The sequence below is a fragment of the Solanum dulcamara genome, chromosome 1 (genome assembly GCF_947179165.1).
Source record: "Solanum dulcamara chromosome 1, daSolDulc1.2, whole genome shotgun sequence".
In the NCBI taxonomy this organism is placed as follows: Eukaryota; Viridiplantae; Streptophyta; class Magnoliopsida; order Solanales; family Solanaceae; genus Solanum; species Solanum dulcamara.
In genome coordinates this window covers 46,194,809-46,222,364 of record NC_077237.1, presented here as the reverse complement: position 1 = coordinate 46,222,364, position 27,556 = coordinate 46,194,809, and the positions used below count along the sequence as shown (strand labels likewise).

At 36.5% G+C, this 27,556-nt stretch overlaps 1 protein-coding gene across 1 annotated transcript; it reads right to left on the bottom strand.

Moving 5' to 3' along the window:
• Positions 1–21,565: 21,565 nt before the first annotated feature.
• LOC129892904 (ATP-dependent DNA helicase PIF1-like) lies at positions 21,566–26,965 on the bottom strand. The gene is made up of 2 exons (XM_055968424.1): positions 26,627–26,965; positions 21,566–21,739 (listed from the first exon to the last, which is right to left on the bottom strand). The coding sequence occupies exons 1-2, from the start codon at positions 26,963–26,965 to the stop codon at positions 21,566–21,568; spliced, it is 513 nt and encodes a 170-aa protein (XP_055824399.1).
• Between the last annotated feature and the right edge of the window lie 591 nt (positions 26,966–27,556).

The window sequence follows — 27,556 nt, the reverse complement described above, 5'->3', positions numbered from 1 at the left end:
GGCAACTTAAAGTACATAAAAGAAACTATCCAACCCATGATCTTGAACTTGCGGCAGTTGTGTTTGCATTGAAAATTTGATGCCATTATCTTTATGGAGTGTTGATGTGTTTACCGACCACAGAAGCTTGCAATATGTGTTTAATCAAAATTACTTCAACCTTAGTCAAAGAAAGTGGCTTGAACTCCTAAAAGACTATGACAAGAGCGTATTCTACCATCCAGGTAAAACAAATATTGTAGCCGATGCTCTTAGTCGATTGTCTATGGGGTAGTGTCGCACATGTTGAGGAAGGTAAAAGGGAATTAGTCAAAGAGGTCCATAGATTGTCACATTTAAGTGTACGTTTGGTTGATTCCAATGATGCAAGCATTCTTATACATAATGGTTCAGAATCGTCTCTTGCAGCAGACATCAAGGCCAAACAAGGCAATAATCCAACTTTGGTTGAATTGAAGAAGTCGGTTGCCAAAAGGTTTGTTGAGGCTTTCTCTCTAAGAAAAGATGGGGTACTACGACACTAAGCTCGGTTGTGTGTTCCAAATATTGATAGAATCAGAGAGTTGATATTGAATGAGGCCCATAGTTCTCGATATTCAATTCATCCGGAATCCACCAAGATGTATCGTGACTTGAAAGAAGTGTATTGATGGAATGACATGAAGAAGGACATAGCGGAGTTCGTGGATAAGTGTCCTAATTGCCAACAAATGAAAGTTGAACATCAAAGGCCAGAAGGTCTAGCTCAAGAAAAATCAAAATTCCTACATGGAAGTGGAAAGATGTGAATATGGACTTTGTCACGGGGTTGCCTCGTACTAGAAGACAACATGATTCTATTTGGGTCATTATGGACCGAATGACCAAATCGGCACACTTTCTACCGATCAAAACTTTTCATGGTGCTGAAGATTATGCTAAGTTGTACATTCATGAACTTGTGAAACTTCATGGTGTTCCTTTGTCGATTATATCGGATATAGGTACTCAATTTAGTTCATATTTTTGGAAGTCATTTCAAAAAGGTCTTGGAACTAAAGTCAAGCTAAGTACCATTTTTTATCCTCATACCGATGGGCAAGCCGATAGAACAATTCAAACCTTGGAGGATATATTAAGGGCATGTGTGATTGACCTTAGAGGAAGTTGGGATGATCATTTGTCATTGATTGAGTTCACCTACAATAATAGTTATCACTCTAGCATTTAAATGGCTCCTTTTGAAGCCTTGTATGAGAGAAGATATAGGTCTCCGGTATGGTGGTTTGAAGTTGGTGAGATGGCGTTGATTGGTCTAGATTTGGTAATTGATGCAATAGAAAAAGTAAGGCTCATAAGAGAAAGATTAAAAATGGCTCAAAGTCGTCAAAATTCCTATTCGGACACTAGGAGGTGAGAGCTTGAATTTGATGTGGATGATATGGTGTATTTGAAGCTTCACCTATAAAAAGAGTAATGCGGTTTGGTAAGAAAGAGACTTTGAGCCACTTAAGTTTGGACCTTATAGGATATTGAAGAGCATTGGTAAGGTAGCATATGACTTAGACTTGCCACTTAAGTTAGGTTTGGTTCATCTGGTATTTCATGTGTCTGTGTTGAGGAAGTTTGTGGGTGATCCAAATTCTATTGTGCTAAGGGAGAACGTGAGTATTGAAGAGAATTTGACTTATGAATAGGGCTTGATTGAGATTTTAGACTACCAAGTGAAGAGGCTAATAAATAAAGACGTTGCATCTGTCAAAGTGTTATGGAGGAATCAACAAGTAGAGAGTGCTACGTGGGAAAAAGAAACAGACATGATAAAGCGATATCCTTATCTCTTTCCTTTCACTCAAGCCTAAATGTACTAAGTTTCTCATGATCAAATCGATTAAACTTCTAAGCTTCAGTTCCATATGTCATTTATATGCATGCATGATTTATGAAAATGATTTCTCTCAAGGACTATGTTTTACTTTAAGTATGATCTTTACACGTTCTATGCATTTTTCAAAGTGTCCTCATGTCCATGTCGGGTTTCTAAATCATTCCATGTCTTTTCTATATTTGTTGAATCTCATTCGAAGACAAATATTCTCAAGGGGGAGATATTATAACATCCCTTAAAAATGCTCACAAAATACCTTAAGAATGCCTTGGGAATAGGCTACTCATGTAATGCATTATCGTTAATCTTTTTGAAAAATCTGAGTTCGAAATATCAATCTGGGGGTCAAAACCTGTGGGAAAATGGTCTCGGTGGATTTTTGGGACCCGTATATCGAAAGATAGATTTTCGAAGAATTCACAAAATAGTAGGGTCCGCGATAGGTCCGCATCGCTGACCTAGAAGGGTTTTCTGGACGAGTTGAGGTTTTTAAAGGGCAGTTTAGACCTTTTAAAAATTATTAGCTAATGAACCTAGACATGTTTAGGACCTAATTCAACTCTATAAATTAATCTAAATCTCTAATTCTATTTATTCTTCTATCAAATATTTCTCTCTCTACAAAAAGGCTCTCAAGGGTTTCCATTGAAGACTTCAAGTAAATTCACTCAAGCTCTCCATCAAAACTCTCAAGTTCTTCGAAATTAATTGGTGTTCTCACTCAAGGTATGTGAGTATAGATTCATGGATCCTTTCATCCATGAAGCCCAATCAATTTCTCAAGATTTTCTATCAAATTAAAATATGGTATTTTATGGGTTTTGTGATCTTTATTCCAATTACATGAATTTTGATTTAAAGTATGATCATGAGTCTATTTTGAAATAAATTGATGGTTATTGAATTAAATTGAAGAGTTTTTTATGAATTCTCCTATTTTGATATCTAAGGTTTATGATGTAAATTATGAGTATTTTCAATTATACTTCCTAATGATACTATCTATATGAATTATGTATGGGATGATATAAAGTTTATGATCATGCATGTTTTACAGTTAATTTCATGATTCTCAAGTCAATTAATCATGCATTCATGTCTTACCCTAATTTCAAGTACAAACTATGGTCATGAATTTTCAAAGTATGAATTATGACTATGTATTTCCATTATGATCATGAATTATAAGTATATTTTAAATTATGATTTTTCATGCATGTAATGAAGTAAGGTGACCTAAGACCTAACGATATGAATTATGCAAATATGATTGAAATAATGAAAGGACAATTCTCACATTACAAGTATTTTATGAAAATAAGCTACTCTATGATTTCAAGCCTATGATCATGACTATGTTATATGAAATTATTATTTTATGTTATGTATGTATTCTGTGGGATTTGACTTAGCACCGAATGTGGACTTGAGGTGGGGGCTCAAAATAAGGGGTCCTTATATAAAGTCTCTTGTCTCATAACTATGGGCCACCGTAGGATTGCCTTTTTGGCCTAGCTAGTGGATCCACAAATAGCACATGTTCATGATCAGGAGTCTACCTTGGCAAAGTAGCCTCTTCCTTCTCGATATGGGGATCATCGGATTACATGTTATAGTCCGCATGGTCTTATTGTCGGTTATGGTTCCTATCCCACATATGTATGATCTATTAAGTATCTTATAATTTTGAATTTATGCTTTTAAATGCTTTGGTCAATATGATTTTCTCATGACTTCGTGCTTTCGATACATTGAGTGTCAGGCTAGTGATATGGTGTATTTGACAGAATTTTACCATGATTGAGTGATATATGAATTTTTTACATGCTGCATATCTTATGTACCTCACCGGTATTAAAAACCTTTTTAAAAGAAACACTAAAAGATGAGATTAAGACTTTTGGTTGATGAATAAATATGAGATATTTAAGGAAATATGGTGATATCTTATTTATGGAATTTCATGGTTGATGAGCTTGAAGTATGATTTTGGGTGGCCCTTTTATTGACTTTGGGCTACACTTTTATATTCCCCGTTGATAAGCTTGAGGTATGAATTTCGGACGACCCATTAATACGTAATCCTGGTTACTATTTTTATATTGATGAGCTCAAGGTATGATTCTGGGTGGCCCTTTTATTAATGAGCTCAAGGGTTATTCCGGATGCTTTATGATACTTTTGGGGGATATTGACCCATATCTACTAGTTTACATCTATGCATTCTTCAGGTATTTTGTGAGTTGAGATTATTAATGTGATTACATGATTAATTGAATTTACTTGACTATTGTATGATCTTCCCATCTCCCTTTTCCCAAAATCGTAGTTTTATGCTTCTCCCTTATTATTATCTGTATCATCATTCTATTTAATATATATTTGTTATTTCTACACTTAGTCACCCTATGATACCTACTGAGTACCCCATATTTTGGTACTCATAATGCACTTTTGCATCTTTTTGATGCAGCTCCCAGTTCGAGTCACCCCTAATGTGCTCCTGATTATCCGTAGATGTACCAGATCCGGATTGTGGTGAGCTCCCAGAGTTTAGAGACTTGCTACATTCCCCCTTTTGCATATCTTGTATTTTGTACTTTGGACAGTCAGTTCTCTGTTATATATTCATATATTGTCAACTTTTGTACTTAGTAGCTCTTGTATAGGTGATACTAAGTCCAGGGTTTGGTCTAGTGTTAGTTCATCATTTTTGATCATTTTGGGGCCCTTTTTTATAGTTTGTATCATATTTACATATCTGTACCTTGGGACGATCTTTCTTTTGTTATATTCTACATGCTTCCACCTTCTTATGTTATTGGTTATTTATTTAACTTAAGGTTAGACTTCTATATTAGTTGGGTTTGGATTGCCTACTCGAGGGTTATAATAGGCGCCATCATGGCCCATATTCAGGTCGTGATAGAGTGGTATCAGAGCTTAGGTTCACCGGTCTCACTAATACAAGAGCAAGTTTCTAGTCACTAGGGGTGGCTATAGGGCATTGTAGGAATTAAGTCACTATTCTTATTTCTAATCATACGCTAATTATGACGAATATCTCCAAATCATATATGTTTCATCTTTTTGAGATGTCAAGGCTGAGATATATATAAGGCGGACTTGGACCCCCTACGCCAATAAGTAGAGCCCCAGCGTGGGGTATAGGTCGAGGTCGACATAGAGGCTGGGTTAGAGCCCAGGTTGTAGCACCAGTTCCAGATCCTGATATAGAGGTTGAGCAGTTCGAGCATCAGCAGGTGGAAGAGGACCCAACCTAGCCCCTCCTGGATTTATGGCAACACCAGTGTTACAGGATACTTTGGCCCAAATCCTCAGCTTCATAGAGGATATTTCCCGAGCAGGGACACTTTCTAGCTCTTCAGCGGTCAGGACCGAGAGGAGGCTCAGTCTTTAGGATATATATGGCAATAGTATGATCATACCGTAGTTGTATAACCTACTACTATAGTTCCCCGTCTGGTGATTCAACCTATTCCTACGGTTGTTCAGCACATGGCAGCTAGGCCAATTATGACTGTAGAAGAGCAGAAGATGTTGGGTAGGTTTATCAAATTGGCCTTTCCCAGGTTCTTAAGTGCCTCGAGTAAGGATGCCTATGAGATTTTTGTTAGTTGCTAGGAGAGACTGTATAACCTCGGGTTAGTGAAATCCTACAGGATTGATTATACTTCTTTCCAGCTGGATGGACCAGCAAAGTAGTAGTGGAGATCTGATCTTAGCTGTAGACCCAGGGATCACCGCAAATGTGATAAACTCAGTTCTTTAAGGCTTTCTTGGAGAAGTATGTACCCTGCAGTTTGAGGGAAAGGCTGATAGATGAGTTCACAGGGATAATACATAGATCGATGATGGTCACAAAGTTGAGTCTCTATTCCATGAGCTCTCCAGGCACACTACAATGATTATACCGATAGTGGTGGAGCGGGTACGCTAGTTTGTCAGAGGATTATCTATTTTTTTGAGGCTATGTATAGAGTAGATGGTTGTATTAGGTTGTTCATTCTTACAGATAGTAGATCATACCTGTACTATTGAGGCTATATGTCGTGAGGCCTATAGAGGCAGCGACAAGAGGCCTTACTGCCAGGGTATGTTTATTGGACACCACTCACATGGTAGGTTTTTTTTTGGCAGAGGCCATCCACAACAGTATCTACCTAGTAGACCGGTTAAGATAGCCCTACAGCTTACCGACAGTGGATAAGTAGGTGCTGGCAGTTAGAGTAACTAGACTTTGGGTCAGTCTTCTCAGGGTCATACTTTAGTTTATTCTAGTCGTGGTGGCCATATAAGTTTAGATGGGACATCATAGGGAGGTTCATTCAGGGGTCGTGCTATGAGTGTGGTATGATGGGTCACTTTTCTAGGGAGTGTCCTACTATTAGCCATTGTAGATGACAAATTTAGCAGGATCAGCAAGTTCAGATCCCCAGGGCCTAGTTCAGTTGCTTAGAGAGGGTGTACAAGGTGGCAGAGATGCTTCTTAGAATACTAAGGGTGGATCTCAGGCAAGACGGACAGATGGTAGAGGTGGAAGTAGTCATATGTATGCTTTTCTGGATAGGCCGGAGGTGGAGGCATTAGATGCCATCATTATAGGTACGATCTCCACCTTTCATTAGCCTGCTTACACTTTATTTGATTTGGGGTTTACTTACTCATATGTGTCTTTTTGTTATGCTACTCGATGAGATATTTCATGTGAGCCATTGCTTGTGCTATGCATGTAGCTACCCCTTAGGTGATTCGTTATTAGTGGATCGAGTGTATACTAGAGAGGACTTGATTGTGCTAGTTTTGGTAGACTTCAACTTATTCTAAGCATGGATTGGTTGTCTACTCATCATGCAGTTTTGGGTTGCTTTTCTAAGACCGTTACCTTATATATGCCAAGTATTCCTCCTATTGTATGGGTAGGTGCAGTTAATCATGTGCCGTGTGGTATGATCTCCTTCCTCGAGGCTTAGTGGTTAGTAAGAAATGGGTGTCTAGCCTATCTTACTTATGTTCATGATACTAGTGCTAACACTCCTTCTATTGATTTTGTTCCGATGGTCCAAGATTTCCCTAATATTTTTCCCACCGATCTACATGGTGTTCCTCTTGAGTGTGATATTGATTTTAGCATTGATGTTGAGCCGGATACACAAACAACATCTATTCCACCATACCCGATGGCTCCAGTTGAGTTGAGAAAGCTTAAGGTACAGCTCCAGGACCTCTTGAGTAAGGGGTTTATCAGGTCTAGTGTACCTCCTTAGGGTGCTCTTGTTCTCTTCGTGAAAAAGAAGGATGGTACCTTGCGTATGTGTATTGATTATAGGCAGTTAAATAAGGTGAACATCAAGAATAGGTACCCGATGTTGCGTATTAATGACTTATTTGCTAGCTCTAGGATACAACAGTGTTCTCAAAGATAGACTTGAGGTCAGGGTATCACCAGTTGAGGATTAGGGAGTCAGATATCCCTAATACTGCTTTTTAAGACTCGATACGGGCACTATGAGTTCTTAGTCATATCTTTTGGGTTGACTAATGCCCCCTATAGTATTCATGGATTTGATGAACCATGTGTTCAGACCCTACTTGGGCTCCTTCTTCATTAAATTCATTGATGACATTCTAGTTTACTGTGGGGGCATAGAGTAGTATGAGTAACACCTGAGGATAGTACTTCAAACTTTGTGGGATCAATAGAGTTATGCCAAATTCACTAAGTCTAAATTTTAGCTTGAGTCTATGGCATTCCTAGGGCACATAGTGTCCAAGGATGGGACTATGGTAGATCCAGCAAAGATCATGGCAGTTTGTGATTCGGCTAGGCCTACTCCTCCTACAAGGTTTATAATTTTATCGGGTTGGCAAGATATTACAAACTGTTTATAGAGGGGTTCTTTTTTACTGTAGCGCCTTTGACCAGATTGACTCAGAAGAATGTTCTTTTCGAGTGTTCTAATGAGTGTGTGTTGATCTTCCTGAAGCAAAAGGTCTTGTTGACTTCAGCTCTAATTTTTACTCTTTCTGACGAGGACCAGGGATTTACAGTGTATTGTGATACTTCCAGTGTTGGCTTAGGTTGTATTTTTATGTTGCAAGGTAGAGTTATTGCATATGCTTCTGGGCAGTCGAAGGTGCATGAGTGAAACTACCCCACATATGCTTTAAAGTTGGTTGTGGTAGTCTTCGCATTGAAGATTTGGAGGCATTACTTGTATGGAGCCCAATATGAGATCTACTCTGACCACCATAGTCTTTAGTACATATTCAGCCAAAAAGACCTTAATTTGAGATAGTGCAGGTAATTGGAGTTGCTGAAGGAATATGACATCACTATTCTCTCTCACCCAGGCAAGGCAAATATGATAGTAGATGCTTTGAGAAGGAAGGCGACGAGTATGAGGAGTTTGGTATTCTTATCTATTGAGCAGTGACTTTTTTATTTGTTGAGCCACGGGCTTTAGCTTCGTACATTCAGTCCTTAGCTAACAATATGGTTCGTCTTGATATTTTTAGCTAGGAAGGGTACTTGCTTGTGTAGAAGCTAGGTCTTTCTTGATGGAGCAAATTTGGGCACAACAGTCTAAGGACCCACATTTAAGGGTGATTCATGACAAGGTACTTAGCGGGGAGGCTAGTAAGGAGACCTTAGTTTTGGAGGGAATTTTAAGAATAAAGGGTCGTATCAGTGTTTCTAGAGTTGGAGTTCTAGTCAGGCTCATACTTGAGGAGGCCCATTTTTCCTGATATTCCACTCATATTGGTGCAGCAAAAATGTATCATGGCTTACGGCAACATTATTGGTGGTGTGGGATGAGGTGGGACATTGTAGCTTTTGTGGCTAGGTGTTTCATCTGTCAGCAGGTTAAGTTTGAGCATTAAAGTCCAGGTGGTTTGACACAACGATTACCCATTTTAGAATAGAAGTTAGAGCAGATAGCTATGGAATTTATGGTGGTCTTACCACGTACCTCCTGAGGTTTTGATTCAATTTAGGCCATCATAGATCGATTGACAATTTACAGAGGTTGGGACAAATTTACATCCGATAGATGGTTCGATTGTATGGGGTGCCAATATCTATCATTTTAGACCATGGTACTCAGTTTACTTTGCATTTTTAGAGGTCTATATTGAGAGAATTAGGCACCCGAGTTGATCTTAGCACAACTTTCCACCCCAGACTGATGGTCAGTTAAAGAGGACTATTGAGGTCTTGGAGAACATGGTATACGCCTATGTTATTAATTTTGGGGGTCAGTGGGATCAGTCTTTTGCTTTGGCAGAGTTTGCATATAATAATAGTTACCATTAGAGCATTGAGATGGCTCTTTTGAGGCATTGTATGGTAGGAGATGTCGTTCCCCAGTAGGATGGTTTTATGCTTTTGAGGTTAGGCCTTAGGGCAATGATTTATTGCGTTACTCTATGGATAGAGTTCATATGATCTAGGAGAGCCTCCGTACTTCCTAGAGTAGGCAAAAGAGATATGCTGATCAAAGGTTTCGGTCTTTGGAGTTTATGGTTGGAGATCGAGTATTCCTATGAGTACCGCCCATGAAGGGCGTGATGAGATTCGGGAGGAGGGGTAAGCTTAGACCTAGGTTCATTGGTCCTTTTGATATCTTGAGATGGGTAGGTGAGGTAGATTATGAATTAGCCTTGCCCCCAGCACTTTCAGGTGTTCACCTTGTGTTCCATATTTCTTTTCTACGGCGGTACGTTCCATATGAGTCTAACGTGCTCCAGTGGGATTTAGTTCAGCTTGATGAGTCCTTGGCATTTTAGGAGGAGCGTATGGCTCTTTTGAACATAGAGGTTAGTAAGTTGAGGTCTAAGGGGATCCCATCGGTGAATATATAGTGGAGGCATCATTTTGTTGAGGAGATTACTTGGAAGACCGAACAGGATATGTGGACTCGATATACTTATCTTTTTGAGCCACCAGGTATCTTTCTTCCTTGACTTTTGAGGATGAAATTCCTTTTAGTAGTGGATGTTGTAATGACCTCCAAGGTTATTTTCATATTTTTGCATGTTTTTACCATTTTATCCCTTTCCGTAGCTATTTTATAGCTCTTATGTGATGTTGGGATGGGTGAATGCTCCCCAAGGTATTTGTTTGAGTTTGAGGTGGTTTGGCCATTTTTAAGGCTAAAGGCTTAAAAGAGTTGACTTTAGTCAACATTCGGAGATTCGAACGTCGTATGAGAAGTCTGACGGTTCCATCAGCTCCAGAAGGTCCAATTTAGTCTGGATGAAATGTTGGTTTGGGTTTTGTATTTTTCGTTTTTAGTTTAGGTTGTTTTGCCATTTTAACTTTACATTTTGGCTAATTTGATTTTAGTCAATATTTTGAGTAAAAGCGCTTGGATGAAAATTCCGTCAATGCAATTAGCTCTAGAACACCGAGTTTGGTCTAGAACGTCCTTTGGTTTAATTTTTGAGGTGCTCCAAATGAGTTTTTGTCCATTTATGCAGTTTAAGTGTTTCCTTTGGAAAATGTCGACTTTGGGAAACATTTCTATGAGATGACCTCCATTGCAAAATCTGTTTATTTCGTTGAGTCCAGAACATCGTTTCTAGTTGGGTAGCATAGTATGTTTGCGTTCGCGGGGTTTTGAATGAATTTGGAACCCCCATCGAAGAAAATCTCATTTCCCCCAAACCTTATCACCAGCTGAATTGCTGGTTAAGGTAATTTTTTTTGTCGCGTTCGCTAGTTAGGGGACGCGATCGCGAATGACTAATTCCTTGGGCATCACAATCGCGGGGATGATAGTCGCGATCGCGAAGGTCATTTTGTTTAGGGCTCGTGATTGTGGACCTTGTCCCGCGACCGCGAAGAGTAAATTCACTAGCTTCAATGAATTTGGAGAGAAAATCTGACCATTTTCGATTATTTTTGTTCTAGTGTGTTGGAAATTCTTGTGGGGACGTTCTGAGACCCTTTCTCATCCTAAAAACCTTGTAAGTTTTGCTTAAATTCGTTGTTTTCTTGCATTTTAACTATTGTAGAGCTTGAAATTGGTGGGTTGTTTTGAGCTCTTTCAGTACTCGGAATGTGTCCATTTTTGGGGCACAAGGTCCTTGAGCTATTTGGGACCTGGTGATGAGGTTGGTTTTTAGATTTCATACGGAGTCTCAATATTGAATTTTGAGCCAATTTTGAGTTTAATTTTAATTACAGTAATATGGGTATCTTTGGCTTTATTTTTGATGTATTATTCGATAATTTGATAGAGTGGCATCGTTCAGAGGCGGCCCGAAAGGAAAAAACTCAGGTTTAGTAGTTTGTATGCTGTTTTGACTTTGAGGTAGGTTATGGCTTCCTTTTTCAGACTTGGCTTGATTAGAATTAGTATATTTTGAGTAGTAACATCTGATTAGGTTGGTGACTTAGGTGTTGATATCCGATTGAGCAATTTGGAGCCGATGATCATCGTTAGTAGCTAGTTTGGATCTTAGCTGTTGGAGCCTTAGTCTAGCTGTTATATGACTTATTTGCATTGCCTAGAATCCTTAGAACTTGCTTTTAGGTGATTTGAACATAAGATGCCATCTATTTGACTTGTTCGATTTCGGTTGGCCATTTGTTATGATTTTGTCTTATGCTTATGTCGTATTTGGTTATGATATTGAACTTGTTGGGACCGAGGCCGTGCTTTCGATACACCGAGTGTTAGGCTAGTGATATAGTGTATTTGACAGAATTTTACCATGCTTGAGTGATAGATGAATATTTTACATTCTGCATATCTTATGTACCTCGTCGGTATTAAAAACCCTTTTAAAAGAAACACTAAAAGATGAGATTAAGACTTTTGGTTGATGAATAAATATGTGGAATTTAAGGAAATATGGTATTATCTTAGTTATGGCATTTCATGGTTGATGAGCTCGTGGTATGATTTTTAGCGGCCCTTTTATTGACTTTGGGCTACACTTTTATATTCCTGGTTGATAAGCTCGAGGTGTGAATTTCGGGCGGTCCGTTGATATATATTCCTAGTTATTATTTTTATGTTGATGAACTCGAGGTATGATTCTGGGTGGCCCTTTTATTAATGAGCTCGAGGGTTATTTCGGATGCTTCATGATACTTCTGGGGGGATATTGACCCATATCTACTAGTTTACATCGGTGCATTCTTCAGGTATTTTGTGAGTTGAGATTATTAATGTGATTACATGATTAGTTAAATTTACTTGACTATTGTATGATCTTCCCATGCCCCTTTTCTTGAAGTCGTAGTTTAATGCTTCTCCCCTGTTATTATTAGTATCATCGTGCTACTTAATATATATTTGTTCTTTCTGAGCTCGGTCAGCCTATGATGCCTACTGAGTACCCCATATTTTGGTACTCATACTACTTATACATTTTTTTGATGCAGCTCCCAGTTTGAGTCACCTCCAGTGAGAACATAATCATCCATAGTTGTGCCAGATCAGTATTTTAGCTCCCGACGTTCAGAGACTTGCCACATTCCGTCTTTTGCACTAACTTGTAATTTGCACTTTGTACAGTCAGTTCTGCATTGTGTATTCATATATTATCAGCTTTTGTACTTAGTAACTCATGTATAGTTGACTCCAGGTACGGAGTTTGGTCTAGTGTCAGTTCATTATTTTAGATAACTTTCGGGGCCCTTTTGTATAGTTTTGTATCATATTTACATATTTGTACCTTGGCCCGATCTTTGTTTTGTTATATTCTATTTGCTTCCTCCTTCTTATGTTATTGGTTATTTATTTAAATTGAGGTTTGACTTACGTATTAGTTGAGTTTGGTTTGCTTAATCGGGGGTTATAGTAGGCGCCATGATGGTCCGAATTCGGGTCGTTACAAATGATTTGAAATTTGAGAAGTTGGACCAAAGTAAGTATTCTAGGATAACAAGATTGAATTTCAATTTTAACAATCTCATTGGGTTCAGAAGGTGATTTTTAACTTGCTTGGATGGTTCATATATATCCCAAGGTATTCAGGAGTGGTATGAACCTTTGGTTAGATTTTTGAGTTTTAAGGAAGCTAAATTTAGCCATAGTCAATTATGGGTCAAGACAACCTCAGAACGGCGAGTTGATAATCTCAATAGATCTAGAGTGTTATTTATAATAGATATGCACTATTGGTTTACATCTTGGGTCTTGGATGACTTTCAAATGCTTGTTCGAAGATTGATGTTTTATATTTATTGAGTTTTTATGATAACATATGAAGAAAATGATCTACAAATGGTGTTTTTAGTGAACCACTAGATCTGTATTGTGATTTTTGAATTTTTATAAAATGAATCATCAGTTTCTATGAAAAGGTTATGGTCTTTTTACCATAACAATTTGGTGTTGATGAAGCTAAGGTTGCGAAGACGAATAGTTGGCATTAAAAGTGTAGGCAAAGTAAATATTTTTCGTGAATGCGAAGGGTCGCCATTAAAAGTCCCTAGCAATTTTATAAAAGGATAGATTTCAGGATTTTAGTACTTCAATATTTTGGAAGCTAGAAAGCTCTGATTGAGATGATTTTCAATGTGATTTTCTCATATAAATATTAGGTACGTGATTCTAGTTTTATTTGTTCATTTCAAAGAATACCCAATATTTTTTATGCTTTGATTCACGAATTTAATGTTAAAATTGAAAATTTTAAAGATAAGAAATTGAAAATTATTGAGTTGAAGAGAGATTTGTTATTGGATTTTGTTATGTTTTGAAACTTAGTGTTTATATGCTATGGGTAAACAAATTATAACATCAATTTACAAACATGTCAATTATTTCATTATTTTAAATGACTTATGTGGATGAAAATTAAATGTCAAGCCTGAAGTTAAGATATCATATTTTAATAATTTGAGGGTTGATTTGAACTCTATTTAAAAAATAGATTTTGAGTTTCATATCTTTTGGGTAAATAGATTTTTTTGAAAACATTACTATTTACCCTTACGGATTTTGGATTGAATTTCTGGGCCAAAGATAGAAGTATAGTAATATAAGTGTATACAAACTCTTTTACTCACCTATATTACATATTTGATCATATTAGAATCGTCCAAAGGCTTCAAAAAGGGAAAAAATTATAGTTTGACTTGTTTGAAGTGCGATTAAGACAAGTTTGGACTTTCTTTAACTCTTTATGAAGTGTTAGTATACTGTTTGACTGGAAAAAGGGATAATCGGTGATGGAGGTCCCGTAAATAAGTTTACGATCATTTAAGCGGGTATTTGTAAAAGTAATTTGTCTATATTTCCTAGTTGAGGTGAATTCTGACTTTGTGAGCCTACCTTATATGACTTGTAACTTGTATTGATTTTTGATGGCTATTACTCTCTTTTATAGATTTGGAGGTGGATTGTGGTGAAATCATGTGATAATTGTTATTCTAGTTGTATATTGAATTGATATGAGCTAATCTTATTTTAAATTGCATATATAAATATTCTAGTATTTATATTGAATGCCTGGATTGTATTTTATTGAAATGAGAGTGCATGCCTGCACAATATATACTCTATTGGATTGGGTTGTGGGCCTACACAATATATATATATATATATATATATATATATATATATATATATATATATATATATATATATATATATATATGTGTGTGTGTGTGTGTGTGTCGGAGTGGCATGTCTACCCAATTATATGAATCGAAGCGGCATTCCTATTCAATTATATAGATGGAATTACCACGCTTGCACAAGTATATAAATCGAAGTGGCACATCTGCCCAAGTATATCAATCTAAATTCCGCACCTAATCAACATATGCATTGAATTGCATTCATCATTTACTTATTATTGAGATGCTTGAAGTTATGTGGTTGAGTGTTTCAGAAACTAGTTTGGCGTTTATCTGATTTTGACTGAAAATCTATTATTGTGTTGCATACATTGTTGTTGTCTTTATATATTAAATGGGCCTTTATAGAAATCTATTGATATCAATGTTAAGTATCGATTAGGATAATATAGAATTGATCCTTGCCTTCTGTCACTCCCCGATCCTACACCCCAACGTGGCCGACACTTGGAAACCATTGTTGGTCCCAAATGAACCATTTAGCCAGGCTAACTTACGCAGAGGAAGATTCAAACTCAACAAGGAGTAACATCAAGTGGGAAATCATATACATTCTCCTCAAACTTTAAAATAACTTAAAGTTACTTATTTAAAATATAAGTGACATATCATAACTTAAATACTGAAAGTCATAGTTTTGAAAATAGACTTTGAAGGACTCAAGGGGACTTCACTCTACTCAGTCTATGAAGTCTCTACTAACTATTAAGAGGATGCTGAGTCAAGCCAACGGCTACCTCAATAATAAAATAAAATGACATAAAACTGGAAATGAAGGAGCTCTTCTGAATGCAAAGAGGTCTCACCAAAGCTATGAAAGATAAATCCTCAATGGTGCGTCTATTCATGAAATGATGCAGGTCGAATGACGTCAGTACATGAAATGTATGAGTATATAAAATGGAAAAAATGAAACTTATATCAAGATACTCAACTCTAAAAATAACCCAACTCATAAAAGCATGCAATGTCATAAACAGTGCTTAAAAGAAGATACACAACATAATAAAAATATAGTTCATTTACTTCATTAGGGTGATTCTCTAACCGACAACCATCACTTATGAGCTAGTGATAATACAACAAAGAGATGTCGTTTCCACATCCGTCCAACACTTTGCTAAACTAAGGGACGTCACATCATCTCAGGATCAATATAAAAGTTCCCTTTTGGGACAATGAGGAGTCACCCGAATGAATGACATAATCCTATCAAATGCTGGCTATATAGTTTATGGGTATTGAGTTATTTAAACTCTTGCCCAAGTCAGTTCTCAATGATACTCCCAAAAACATCATTATACTCTTATGCATATATACATCAAGTGAGTGAAACACTCAAAATACATCTTATCTAGTCTCATTGGACTTTTACATCAATTTACATCAACTTCTCTTATCATCATCTCTGCTCATAAACATAGGTAACATTCATTTCATCACATGCATTTAAAATATTCATCGACTTCTCAAAATGTGAATTGAAAATGTATTACTACTCATGCTTGAAAGTAGACATCAAAAGACTCCTCCAACTCAGCATGGTACTCAACTCATAATTCATTTAACATAGATAAGTCAACATTCTTTTAACATCAATAATGCATAAAATATGTAATGCAAACCTCAATTGGGTTTCATGAGTATAAAAACATGAATCCATAACCTCAAACCTTAACTCATCAAGTATAATATAATATACATACTAGAACTTATCAAAAGAGTACGTAAATACATCAAGAATCACTTTTATATGATTAGAAACTCGGACATCATGACTCAATTAACTTTATGAACATGTAGGGACGAGGACGAATTTAGTCCAATTTTTTTGTTGACTTACATACCTGGAACGATGATTATCTAGTCAAAAATGGAAGACCTTACTTGAAAACATTTAACTGTAGCTCTTCTTATTCTCCTCAATCTTTTCTCTCAAAAGTTCTAAGAGTTAATGAGAGAAAAAACCATTTGGAAACTGATAAAGGGCTAAATTTGGTCCCAAAGTGGGTTGGGTTAAATTTGAGAAAGGTGAAAAAAGACAAAAGTAATCCTCATTAAAAATTGACTCTGAGCCATCTACGGGCACTTCTACGGACAGTAGAAGGTCGGTCGTAGAAGCAATAGACCAAAATTAAACTACACTTGAAATTGCACTCTTAGGTATACGACCACCTTCCTACGGGTCATAGACCCTTAGAAGGGTTGTCCTGGTAACTTATAGGAAAGGTTCTGAGGGCGCTTCTGAAGGTGGATTCGATGGACCATTTTCTACGACTTGTACAACATACTATGGGTGGTCACTTGGGTCATAGGAATGGTCCTTGACCATTGGATTATGACTAAGTGCTAAGGAGTTCTATGACCAATTTCTACGGGTCGTAGAACACTCGATGACTTGTCTTCGGTTTGTATACCATAAGTTCCAAGGTTTCTAAACTTCAGTTACGAGCCTTTCTACGGGATGTAACACTTCTTATAGGTCATAGACTTGACTCATTGGAGCGTTCTAACCCTAATGAAAATGGATAAGTTTGGAGGGTTCCATGAGCCCTTTTGACGACTCATAGGTCACTTTATAAGCCGTTGAGTAGGTCATGGACCCCACTATCAGTTCACTTCCTTACGTTTTCTTAGGCTTTCTCTTGATTGTTGGACTTGGTCTAGGCTACAATAGTATGAGGTGTTACAATATCTCCCTCTTGTGATCATTCTTCCTCAAGTGATGACAAAGCTTAAAACTTCTCAAAGCACAATTACAATGCAAGAACTCAAAATATAAACATCAAGAATAACTCATTCGAATATCATACTCATGGAGGAACTAAATCAAAGATAGGATCAAGACTAGTACCTTTAACATTGATACTAGGAGGGATGAATAAATGTGGGTACTTGGCTTTCATATCCTCCTCGGCTTCCCATGTAGCTTCCTCAATGAATTAGTTTTGCCATAAAACTTTAACTGAAGTGAATTTATTGGTCTTCTATTTACAAACCTAAAATCAAGGATTTGGACAAGAACCTCCTCATAAGACAAGTTATCTTTCACTCTGATGCTTCTCGTACGAATAATGAGGGAAGGATATCCCAAACATTTCTTAAGCATGGAGATATGGAACACTAGTTGAACGAAATATAACTCAAGTGGAAGCTCTAACTCATAGGCAACATTGTAAAATTTCTTTATGATCTGATAAGGACCAATGTAAACCAGGCTCATCTTCCATTTCTTCCAAAACATCATAACTCCCTTCATGGGCAAAACTTTCAAGTACACCCAATCATTTACCTCAAACTCAAAAAGGCCTTCTAGCAACTCTATATTCTGAGATACTCCAAAAGGCCTTTGATGCTCAACTTTGCCTTGTTGGCAATTCAGGAACTTGGATACGAATTGTGCTATATCACTTTTCATTCCACTCCACTAATACACTTCTCTCAAGTCATGGTACATTTTCGTAGAACCCAGATGAATTGAATATCTGGAGTTGTGGGCTTCTACCATAATCTTTTCTTGAAGATCATCAGCATTCCGAACACATAACCTACCTTGATAAGTTAACTCTTCATCTCCTTCTTTGGCTAAAGTCATCACTTTTTGCTTATGAACATCATTTTTTAATTGAAGGAGAATAGGATATTGATCTTGATTTTCCTACACATCGATGGCCAATGAAGACTTAGCTCCATTCTAAAAAGTCACTCCTCCCTTAAGAGTCCATAAGATGAACTCCAATCGTGCAAGTCTATGCACTTCTTTGGATAACTCTTTCTTCTCCTCCTCAACATGAGCATTACTTCCCATGGACAACCTGTTAAGAGCATCAACAATAATATTAGCTTTACCCAGATGGTATCTCCTCTGCCTCAGGTTGAGCTCTTTTTGACTAAATACATATTGTAAGATTTTGTGATAGGTGAACACATCTACATGCATGCCATAAATATAATGACACCTAATCTTTAGGGAGAATACTACCGATGCCAAATCCATATCATGAGTTGGATAATTCTTATTGTGAATCTGGAGTTTTCAAGACGCATAAGGTATGACTTTGCCCTTCTATATTAACACATAACCCAATCTATATCTGGACACATCATAATAAATCACAAAGTCATCTATTCCTATGGATTGGGACAAACCAAAGTAGAAGTCAACTTCATTTTAAACTCATGAAAACTCTTCTCTCAAGCATCAGACTATTGACACTTAGTCTTTTTTGAGTCAACCTGGTTAGTGGTAACAATATGGATGAAAGTCCTAGAAACAAACCTCCTATACTAACCAGCCAAACCAAAGAAACCTATTATGCCTATCGAGGATGTAGGTCTGTTCTAGTTCTTAAAAACTTTAATCTTCTGCAAATCAACTCGAATTCCATCACTAGAAATCATGTGGCCTAAGAATGCCACAAATGTAAGCCAGAACTTACACTTTGAGAACTTAGCATATAACTCCATTTCCTTTAGAGTTCAGAGAACAATTCTGATATGGTTGGCATGATCCTCCTCATTCCTTAAATAAATCAGGATGTCATCGATAAACATAATAACAAACATATCCAAAAACTACTTGAACACTCTATTCATGAGGTCCATAAATATTGCAAGAGTGTTAGTCAAATCAAAGGACATAACTAGGAACTTATTGTGACCATACCTGGTTGTAAAGGTTGTCTTCAGGATGTCACACTCTCTTACTCTAACCTAATGATAGTCGAATCTGAGGTCTATCTTAGAGAAATAAGTGGCACTTTAAAGTTGGTCGAAATTATAAATTCTCGAAAGGGGATACTTATTCTTTATGGTAACCTTGTTCAGCTGATGATAGTCAATACACATCCTACAAGAACCATCTTTATTTCACATGAATAGGATAGAAGTGCCCTATGGTGAGACACTTGATCTGATGAACCCTTTTTCTAAAAGATCCTGCAACTAATCTTTTAACTCTATAGGAGCTATTCTATATGGTGGAATAGAAATAGGCTGAGTGTCGAGAAGAACATCTATTTTGAAGTACATCTCCTTATCAAGAGGAACTCTAGGGAAATCCTTAAGAAAGACTCTAGGAAACTCATTAACTACAAGAACTGATCGTAGGGATGGTGTCTCCACACTATTAACTCTAACTCGTACAGTATGGTATATACACCCCTTGGAGACTAACTTTCTGGCCGTAAGATATGAAATGAATCAACCCTTAGGCAAAGATGGACTACCCTTTGACTCTAGAACAGGCTCATTAAGAAATTGAAACTTGATGATTCGGGCTCTACAATCAACTAAGGTATAACAAGTATAAATCTAGTCCATTCAAAAAATGATATCAAAGTAAACCATTTCTAGCTGAACAAAGTCTATAGAAGTATCTTTATGATAGACAGAGTCTATACAATCATGATAAACTCTCTCAGCTAGAATGGACTCACCAACCGAAGTAGAAATACTGAATGGCTCTAAGAGCCATTTAGAAAGAATTTTGAACTTAATGGATACATAAAGAGTCACAAAAGACAAAGTAGTGCCTAGATCAAATAAAGCATAAAGATTATGAGAAAAGACTCAAAGTATATTAGTGACAATAAATGGCAAGTTTTATTGATCATGTTTAATAGCTATAGCATATATAAGGTTTGAACCTTCGCATGTCCCTGAATTAGAACTTCTCTGATAACCTCTATTTAGCCTTGACGTTGAAGAATATTTGGCTCTATTTCCCATATCACTCTATCTCTTCGTTGAACATTCTCTAAGAAAGTGACCTTTTTGGACACACTTGTAACAACCATTGGTGCCTACATGACATTCTCATAGATGAAGCTTTCCATACTTACAACAAGGTGGTGCCTACATAGGACCTTGGGCCACACTTCCTTGGGACTGAGAACTCTGTGTTCTAAAAATCTTCGACCTTTCATCATGTCTCATGTTGAGCATACGTGCACTTGCTACAGATGGTGCATAAGTAGAAGACCTTTTCTCAAAGAAGGAGAAGTTACCAATAGCTCTTTTCTGATGGTTACCTTCATTAGCTATGGACTTTACTTTGGTGTTCCTCTTTATCCTTCTTCTTATTATCCTCAACTTGTTGGGCATACACCATGAGTATGGAGGTGTCCTATTTGAAATAACTAAAGTTGCTTGAAACTCCTTCTTCACATGTCTGCTTCAACCTGAAACTAATTTCCTTATCTTGGCTCTCGCATAGGGGAACCATTTATGGAGCATACCTAGACAATTGAATGAATTTGAGGCCATACTCCTTAACTGTCATCCTTTCCTTCTTCAAATTCACTAAGACTTTTACTTTTGCATCCCTAAACTCTTGTAGAAAGAAGTGATCTAGGAATGCATTCTCGACCAACCATTGGTGCCTACACGACATGCTTCTAGATAAAGCTCTCCACACTTACCACAAGGCGATGCCAGTATAGGACCTTGGGACTGAGAACTCTGTGCTCTAAAATACTTTGATCTTTGATCATTTCTTGTGTTGGACATAGGTGTACTTGTTGTAGATGGCGCATAATTTTAAGACATTTACTCAAAGAAGGAGTAGTTACCATTACCTTTCTTCTGATGGTTACCTTCCTTACCACCAGACTTAGCTTTCTTACTTTGGTGCTCCTCTTTATCCTTCTTCTTACTATCCTCAACTTCTTAGGCGTATACCATGAATCTGGAGGTATCCTATCTTAAATCTCTAAAGTTGCCTGACACTCCTTCTTCACATGTTTGCCTAAGCTTAAAATGAATTTCCTCATCTTGGCACTCGCATCGGGAACTATTTCTGGAGCATACCTAGACAATTGAATGAATTTGAGTCCATACTCCTTAACTTTCATCCTTTACTATTTCAAGTTTATGAACTCTTCTACCTTTTCCTCCCCCAACTCTCATGGAAAGAAGTGATCTAGGAATGAATTATCGAACTCATCGCAGATTATAGGTTTAGCATCCTCACCTCTACTTTCCTCCCATTTGTTATACCAGACATTGGCATTATCTTTCAAATGGTAGGAGACAAGTTCAACTTCTTCTATCTCTATGCCATGCATAGCTTTCTAGATTTTCCATATGTCATCAATGAAGGTTTGAGGATCTTTCTCAACCTTAGACCCAGAAAAAACTGGTGGGTTCTTCCATAGAAAGTCATAAATTATGTTTGCAGTAGACGGCTCTTGAGAACTGGAGTTCAGAGCTGGGTTATTCTTGCGACCAGTATTGGCAGCCATAAACTGGATGTGCATAAAGATAGCTCCCTAAATTCAGCTTCAGAAGTCATCATGGGCTGTAGGGTCTATGGAACTTCCTAAGTCGAATTCTCAACCATATTTTCACTCTCAGAAGATCTGGATCAGTTTCGAGCCTACATACCAGATGGTTGCGGAATCACATCCTTAGCAACATTCCTCTGACTTAAAGTTTTTTTAAAAGGCATAATATGAAATCGTGAAACACATGAATTACAAGGAGATTTCATAGAGTTAAACTCTATAGCATGAGGTAGAACATGAAAGAAGTGAAATAGTTCCTAAAGTCTTGTTGCCTCCCCTTTACAAATGTGGTTCGCTTTCACACCAATAAGAAGGACTCTGCTAGACTTAGCTTCATACACACCCTAGGATTTTTAAACTTTGTGCTCTAATACTAAGTTTGTCTCTCTCTAAGCCTATACTCTGGACGTGGCCAGCATTTCGAGACCATTATTGGACCCAAGCAAACCACATGGCCTTGCTAACTCACTCAGTGAAAAATTCAAACTCAACAAGGAGTAACATTAAGTGGGAAATCACATAAATTCTCCTCAAACTTTAAAATAACTTAAAGTACTCATTTAAAATATAAGTCAAATATCATAACTTAAATAGTAAACGTCATAGTGTTAGAAATAGACTATGAAAAATTCAAGGAGACTCCACTCTACTCAGTCTATGAAGCCTTTACTAACTACTAAGATGGTGTCGAGACAAGCCCACAACTACCTCAATAAGAAAATACAATGACATAAAATTGGAAATGAAGGAGCTCTTATAAATGCACAGAGGTCGCACCAAAGCTATACAGGTCGAATGACGTCAGTACATGAAATGTACGAGTACGTAAAATGGAAAAAATAAAACTTATATCAAGATACTCAACTCAAGGAACTCAACTCTCAAAAAAGCCCAACTCAATAACGTATGCAGTGTAATGAAACAATGCTTAAAAGAAAATATGCAATAATAATGCCACTCATTATACTAAAAATATAGTTATTTTACTTTATTAGGGAGGTTTTCTAACAGACAATCATCACTTATGAGCTAGTGACAATACAACGAAGCGATGTCGTGGCCATATTTTTCCTATACTTTGCTTGGAAAAGAGACATCACATCAAATCTAGATCCATATAAAAGTCATCTTTTGGGACAATGAGGAGTCGCTCGACCGAACGACATGATCCTATCCTGTGTTAACTACATAGTTTATGAGGATTGAGTTATTTAAACTCTTGCTCAAGTTAGTGCTCAATACTACTCCCGAAAACCTCATTATGCTCATATACATATATACATCAAGTGAGTAAAACACTCAAAATACATTTCATCTCGTCTCATTGGTCTTTTACATCAATTTATATCAACTTCTCTTATCATCATATCTTCTCATAAATATAGGTAACATTCAGAACATCACATGCATTTAAAATATACATCAACTTCTTAAAATGTGACATTTAAAATATATTATTACTCCTGCTTCAAATTAGACATCAAAAGACTCCTCCAACTTAACATGATACTCAACTCATCATTCATTTAACGTGGATAAATCATCATTCTTTTAACATCATGCATAAAATATGTAATGCAAATCTCAATTATGGTTCATGCGGATATAAATATGAATTGTAACCTCAAACATTGACTCATCAAGTATAATATAATATACATACTAGATATCACTAAAAGAGTACGTAAATACATCAAGAATCACTTTTATAGGATTAGAAACTCAAACATTATGACTGAATTGATTTTATGAATATGTAGGTCACAAGGAAGAACTTAGTCTAATGTTCTGGTAGCCTTACATATTTGGAACAATGATTATCTATTCTAAAATTGAAGACCTCCCTTGAAAATTTTGAACCCTAGCTTTTCTTATTCTCTCCAATCTTTTCTCTCAAATATTCTAAGTGTTAATAAGAGAAAAACCCTTTGGATACTCATAAGGGACTAAATTTAGTCTCAAAAAAGGTTGGGTTAATTTTGGGAAAGGTGACAAAAGACTAAACTAACCCTTATTAAAATTGACTCTAGGCCGTCTACGGGCACTTCTATGGACCGTAGACACTTCTATGGACTGTAGAAGGCTTATCGTAGAAGCCATGGTCTAAAATTGGACTTCACTGGAAATTGCACTCTTGGGTCTACGGTCACCTTCTTATGGGTCATCCTAGTAACTCATAAGAAATGTTCTAAGGACCCTTCTAATGGTAGAGTCTACAGTCCATTTTCTATAGCCCGTACATCATCCTACGGATCGTCAGTTGGCTTGTAGGAATGATCCTTGACCACTGGATTATGAATAATTTCTAAGGAGTTTTGCGACCACCTTTTACAAGTCGTAGAATACTCAATGACTCGTCCTACTCATTTAGTTTGCATACTACAAGTTCCAAGGTTTCTGAACTTCACTTACGAGCTTTTCTATAGGTCATAACACTTTCTACGGGTCATAGACTTGACTCGTAGGATCTTTCTGAACCTTATGAAAATGGCTCTAAGTTTGGAGGGGTTCCACGAGCCCTTTCTACGGCTCGTAGATCACTCTACGGGCCATAGAGCAGCTTGTAGATCCCACTGCCAGTTCACTTCCTCAAGTTTTCTCAGGTTTTCTCTTAGTTCTCAGACTTGATGTAGGCTAGAATAGTATGGAGTGTTAAACCTTCGCTTTATATTAGGGGCAACAAATGATGTTGGTGAATACACATATTTTCGTACTCACCCTTGACTTTTCTACATCTTTATTGTGTAATTATTAAGCCATGTATGAGAATGTGATCCTTATTGCTATATCGTGTTTTTAATATTTTAACTTTAAAACCAAATACCATATCAATAAATGATTATCGTTCTTCAATTTGGAAAAGGTTTTAAAAATAATTATAATTTTTTATTTTATAAGAAAAACAATTTTATCATTATTTTTATAAAAAATAATGATGAGTTACTATAATCTTATATATATGAAAATTCATGACAGGTTACAATATTTTTATTAGAAAAATAATATTTTTTTTAAAAAAAGAAATAATATTTTTATTAGGAAAAGGGCATTTTGACCCAAAAGTACCAATATGGTGTTTTTGGTTCAAACTATCAATGACAAGGTCATTTTGGAATTAAACTATTAAAATTAAGGGCATTTTCGGACCAAACTAATAACGAACAACATTTTTTTTAATTTCACATAGTTTAAAAGAATTTTGACTCTATTCCATTAAAATATTTTTTATGTATATATAATAGATGTTGAACTCTCTTTGGTTTCTTCACGTGCTTAATTTTTTCTTTTTTAAATTTTCTTAGTGAAAATCCTGACTCCTCTATTATAAACAATATGAAAACTACTATTTATAATAAGCATAATTGATATACATATGCTAGATTCACAGCACCTGTGTTGCACGTGGTTGCCTTGTCTTGAGACAGTTTTAACTTTTAAAATGTATCCATTGTATCTTTGCATACTCTTTTTAAGTCATTTAACTATGCAAATGTATCCTCCTACATTTGTTGAACATATTGCATGTCTTAAACTAATGGTTTGAATGAATGTTTTGAATCCCTAAAATTCTTCTTTGTAAATAATACTCCATTACGGTGTATTAATGTGCTGAAATAAGATGCATAAAACTTGTGGTTGAAGCTCTACATAATATGTAGTTATGTATCTTTTATTGAATTCACATTTAGGACCCATATTAAGGTGGTCTAGTAGGACAGGCTACGTTTAAGTAGTACCACATCTCTTGTAGCATAATTTCCTATAACTCACTCTAGAGGATATTTGTTTTTCAAAAAATATTGCATAGTGATAGTCAGCTCGTCTCTCATTCAATCGAACCTGTCAATACGACCAATGACATTTTCATTAGCTTCATGTAAGGTATTTGGTTTTATCCCAAATGATTTATGATAAAACTTATATCAATTGTCTCTCACTTAATACTTTCTTGTATACGATATTTCTTTTGTATGTCCCTGTCCTCCTATCTGGTTGTTCTGTCATAACCAATACTTTCATCATGGCCATTGATATTCCTCTTGACAATGCTACATATAGTTGCCCAGGTGAAAAAACATATTGTGGTAGATACAATCCAACATTAGGGATTGTTTGTCCTTGCGCTTTATTTATCATCATTGCAAAGCATAGACGTATTGGAAATTGCTTGCGAATAAATTTGAATGGATATCCTTCATTCTCAGGTGGTGATAGTTTGATTCTTCATATAAACACCTGCTTTGTTGTAAATTGTCCCATTATTATTTCAACGTATATGACATTGTTGTCAAAACCTCTACAAATCAATCATGTCCCATTGCATAATCCATTTGATGGGTCCAGATTCCGTAATCCATTTGATGGGTCCAGATTCCGCAGCATCATGATGGGCGCATTTTCTTTCAAAAGTAATCTAACATATAATATTCAAATAGACATTAGTTGTTATGTATTTTTGCTGACCAATGTTTTTCATACATTTTTGCTAGTTCATGTTAAATAATCATTTGAATACAAATGAAAGAATGGTCATGTTGATATACATATATGGCGGTAGACCATTTGGTGTTAATGTATTCAGGTATTTTTCTTGATAGATGTTATTAGTATCATCTTCCACTGAGTCAAAATTGATTGTTCATTTAGATTATCTACAAATTCATTTCTACTTGCTAAGATTGCCCTTTCTGTTATAAACTTTGGTGATCAGTAATTTTCTTGTAGCGAGGGAAATATTTCCCTTACCAAGCATTCTTCAGCCTTGCACTGACCACTTTGTTGGACCAACATTTCTTATGGCAGTTGTATTAAATTGTCTTGTATTATTGTTTCTTTGCTGTTTCCAACCTGAAGCAAGAAGTCACTAAATTTTGGATCTCCTCTTGCTCTCATATTGGTTGTTAAATGAATCTTTTCCATTAAAGGCCACAAATAAGACCTTACCAAACTTGCATCCACTGTCTCTGCACGGGTTGATTTAGGAACCACCGGCAGAACTTGTTGGAAGTCACCTCCAAATACCATAATATTTCCACCAAAAGGTAGATTGTTGTCCATTATATCACGGAAGCTTCTGTCAACTGTTTTAATTGTGTGTCTCTTGGTCATGGGTGTTTCGTCCCATATTAGTAATTTTGCTTGTCTAATTAGATTAGCCGTTCCTTCTTGTTTTAACATATTTGTCATTGTTGATTCATTTTCTTCTAAAGGTATTTCAAATCTTGAGTGAGCTATATGGCCTCGTGGTAAGATTGTTGTTGCTACCCTACTACTTGCGGATGCCAATGCTATTAGACCTCTGGATCGTACATTTGTCAACAATGCCCGATATAAAAATATTTTTCTAGTTCCACCCGGTCCGTCCACAAAAAATAATCCTGGTGCTCCAGAGTTGGCTCTTTGCAATATGTTTTGGAAAGCTTGCACTTGTTGTTGATTTAATTTTGATTGTGCATCCATATCTTCTGCCGACACCTTTATAGACATTTCTTCCATTATTTCTCTACATTCTTAGGTAACACTTCGATGTAATTGTTCGCTTATTTGGGGCATATCATATTTTGCAACACTTTTTCCCATACTCTCCAAGTATAAATTAATACTTTTCAAGGTACTCTGGAGTTTTGCCTCTATTGGCATGAATCTTGTGAAAGCCTTCTGACATATTGGTGTAATATGTGTCCCATAGACTTCTCACATCTGTTGGGTTTCAATTTACTAAAATAGTGGCAAATAGACTTTGAAGAGCTGAGGGCATATTGAAGATTACTGTCTTGC

Bases quoted from the DNA above. Each gene is read 5' to 3' on its own strand.
- LOC129892904 (XM_055968424.1), bottom strand. From the start codon at position 26,965: ATGACAAATATGTTAAAACAAGAAGGAACGGCTAATCTAATTAGACAA. The intron at 21,740-26,626 runs GTTGGAAACAGC...ATGCACATCCAG, and splicing joins TTAGTGACTTCTTGCTTCAG to TTTATGGCTGCCAATACTGG.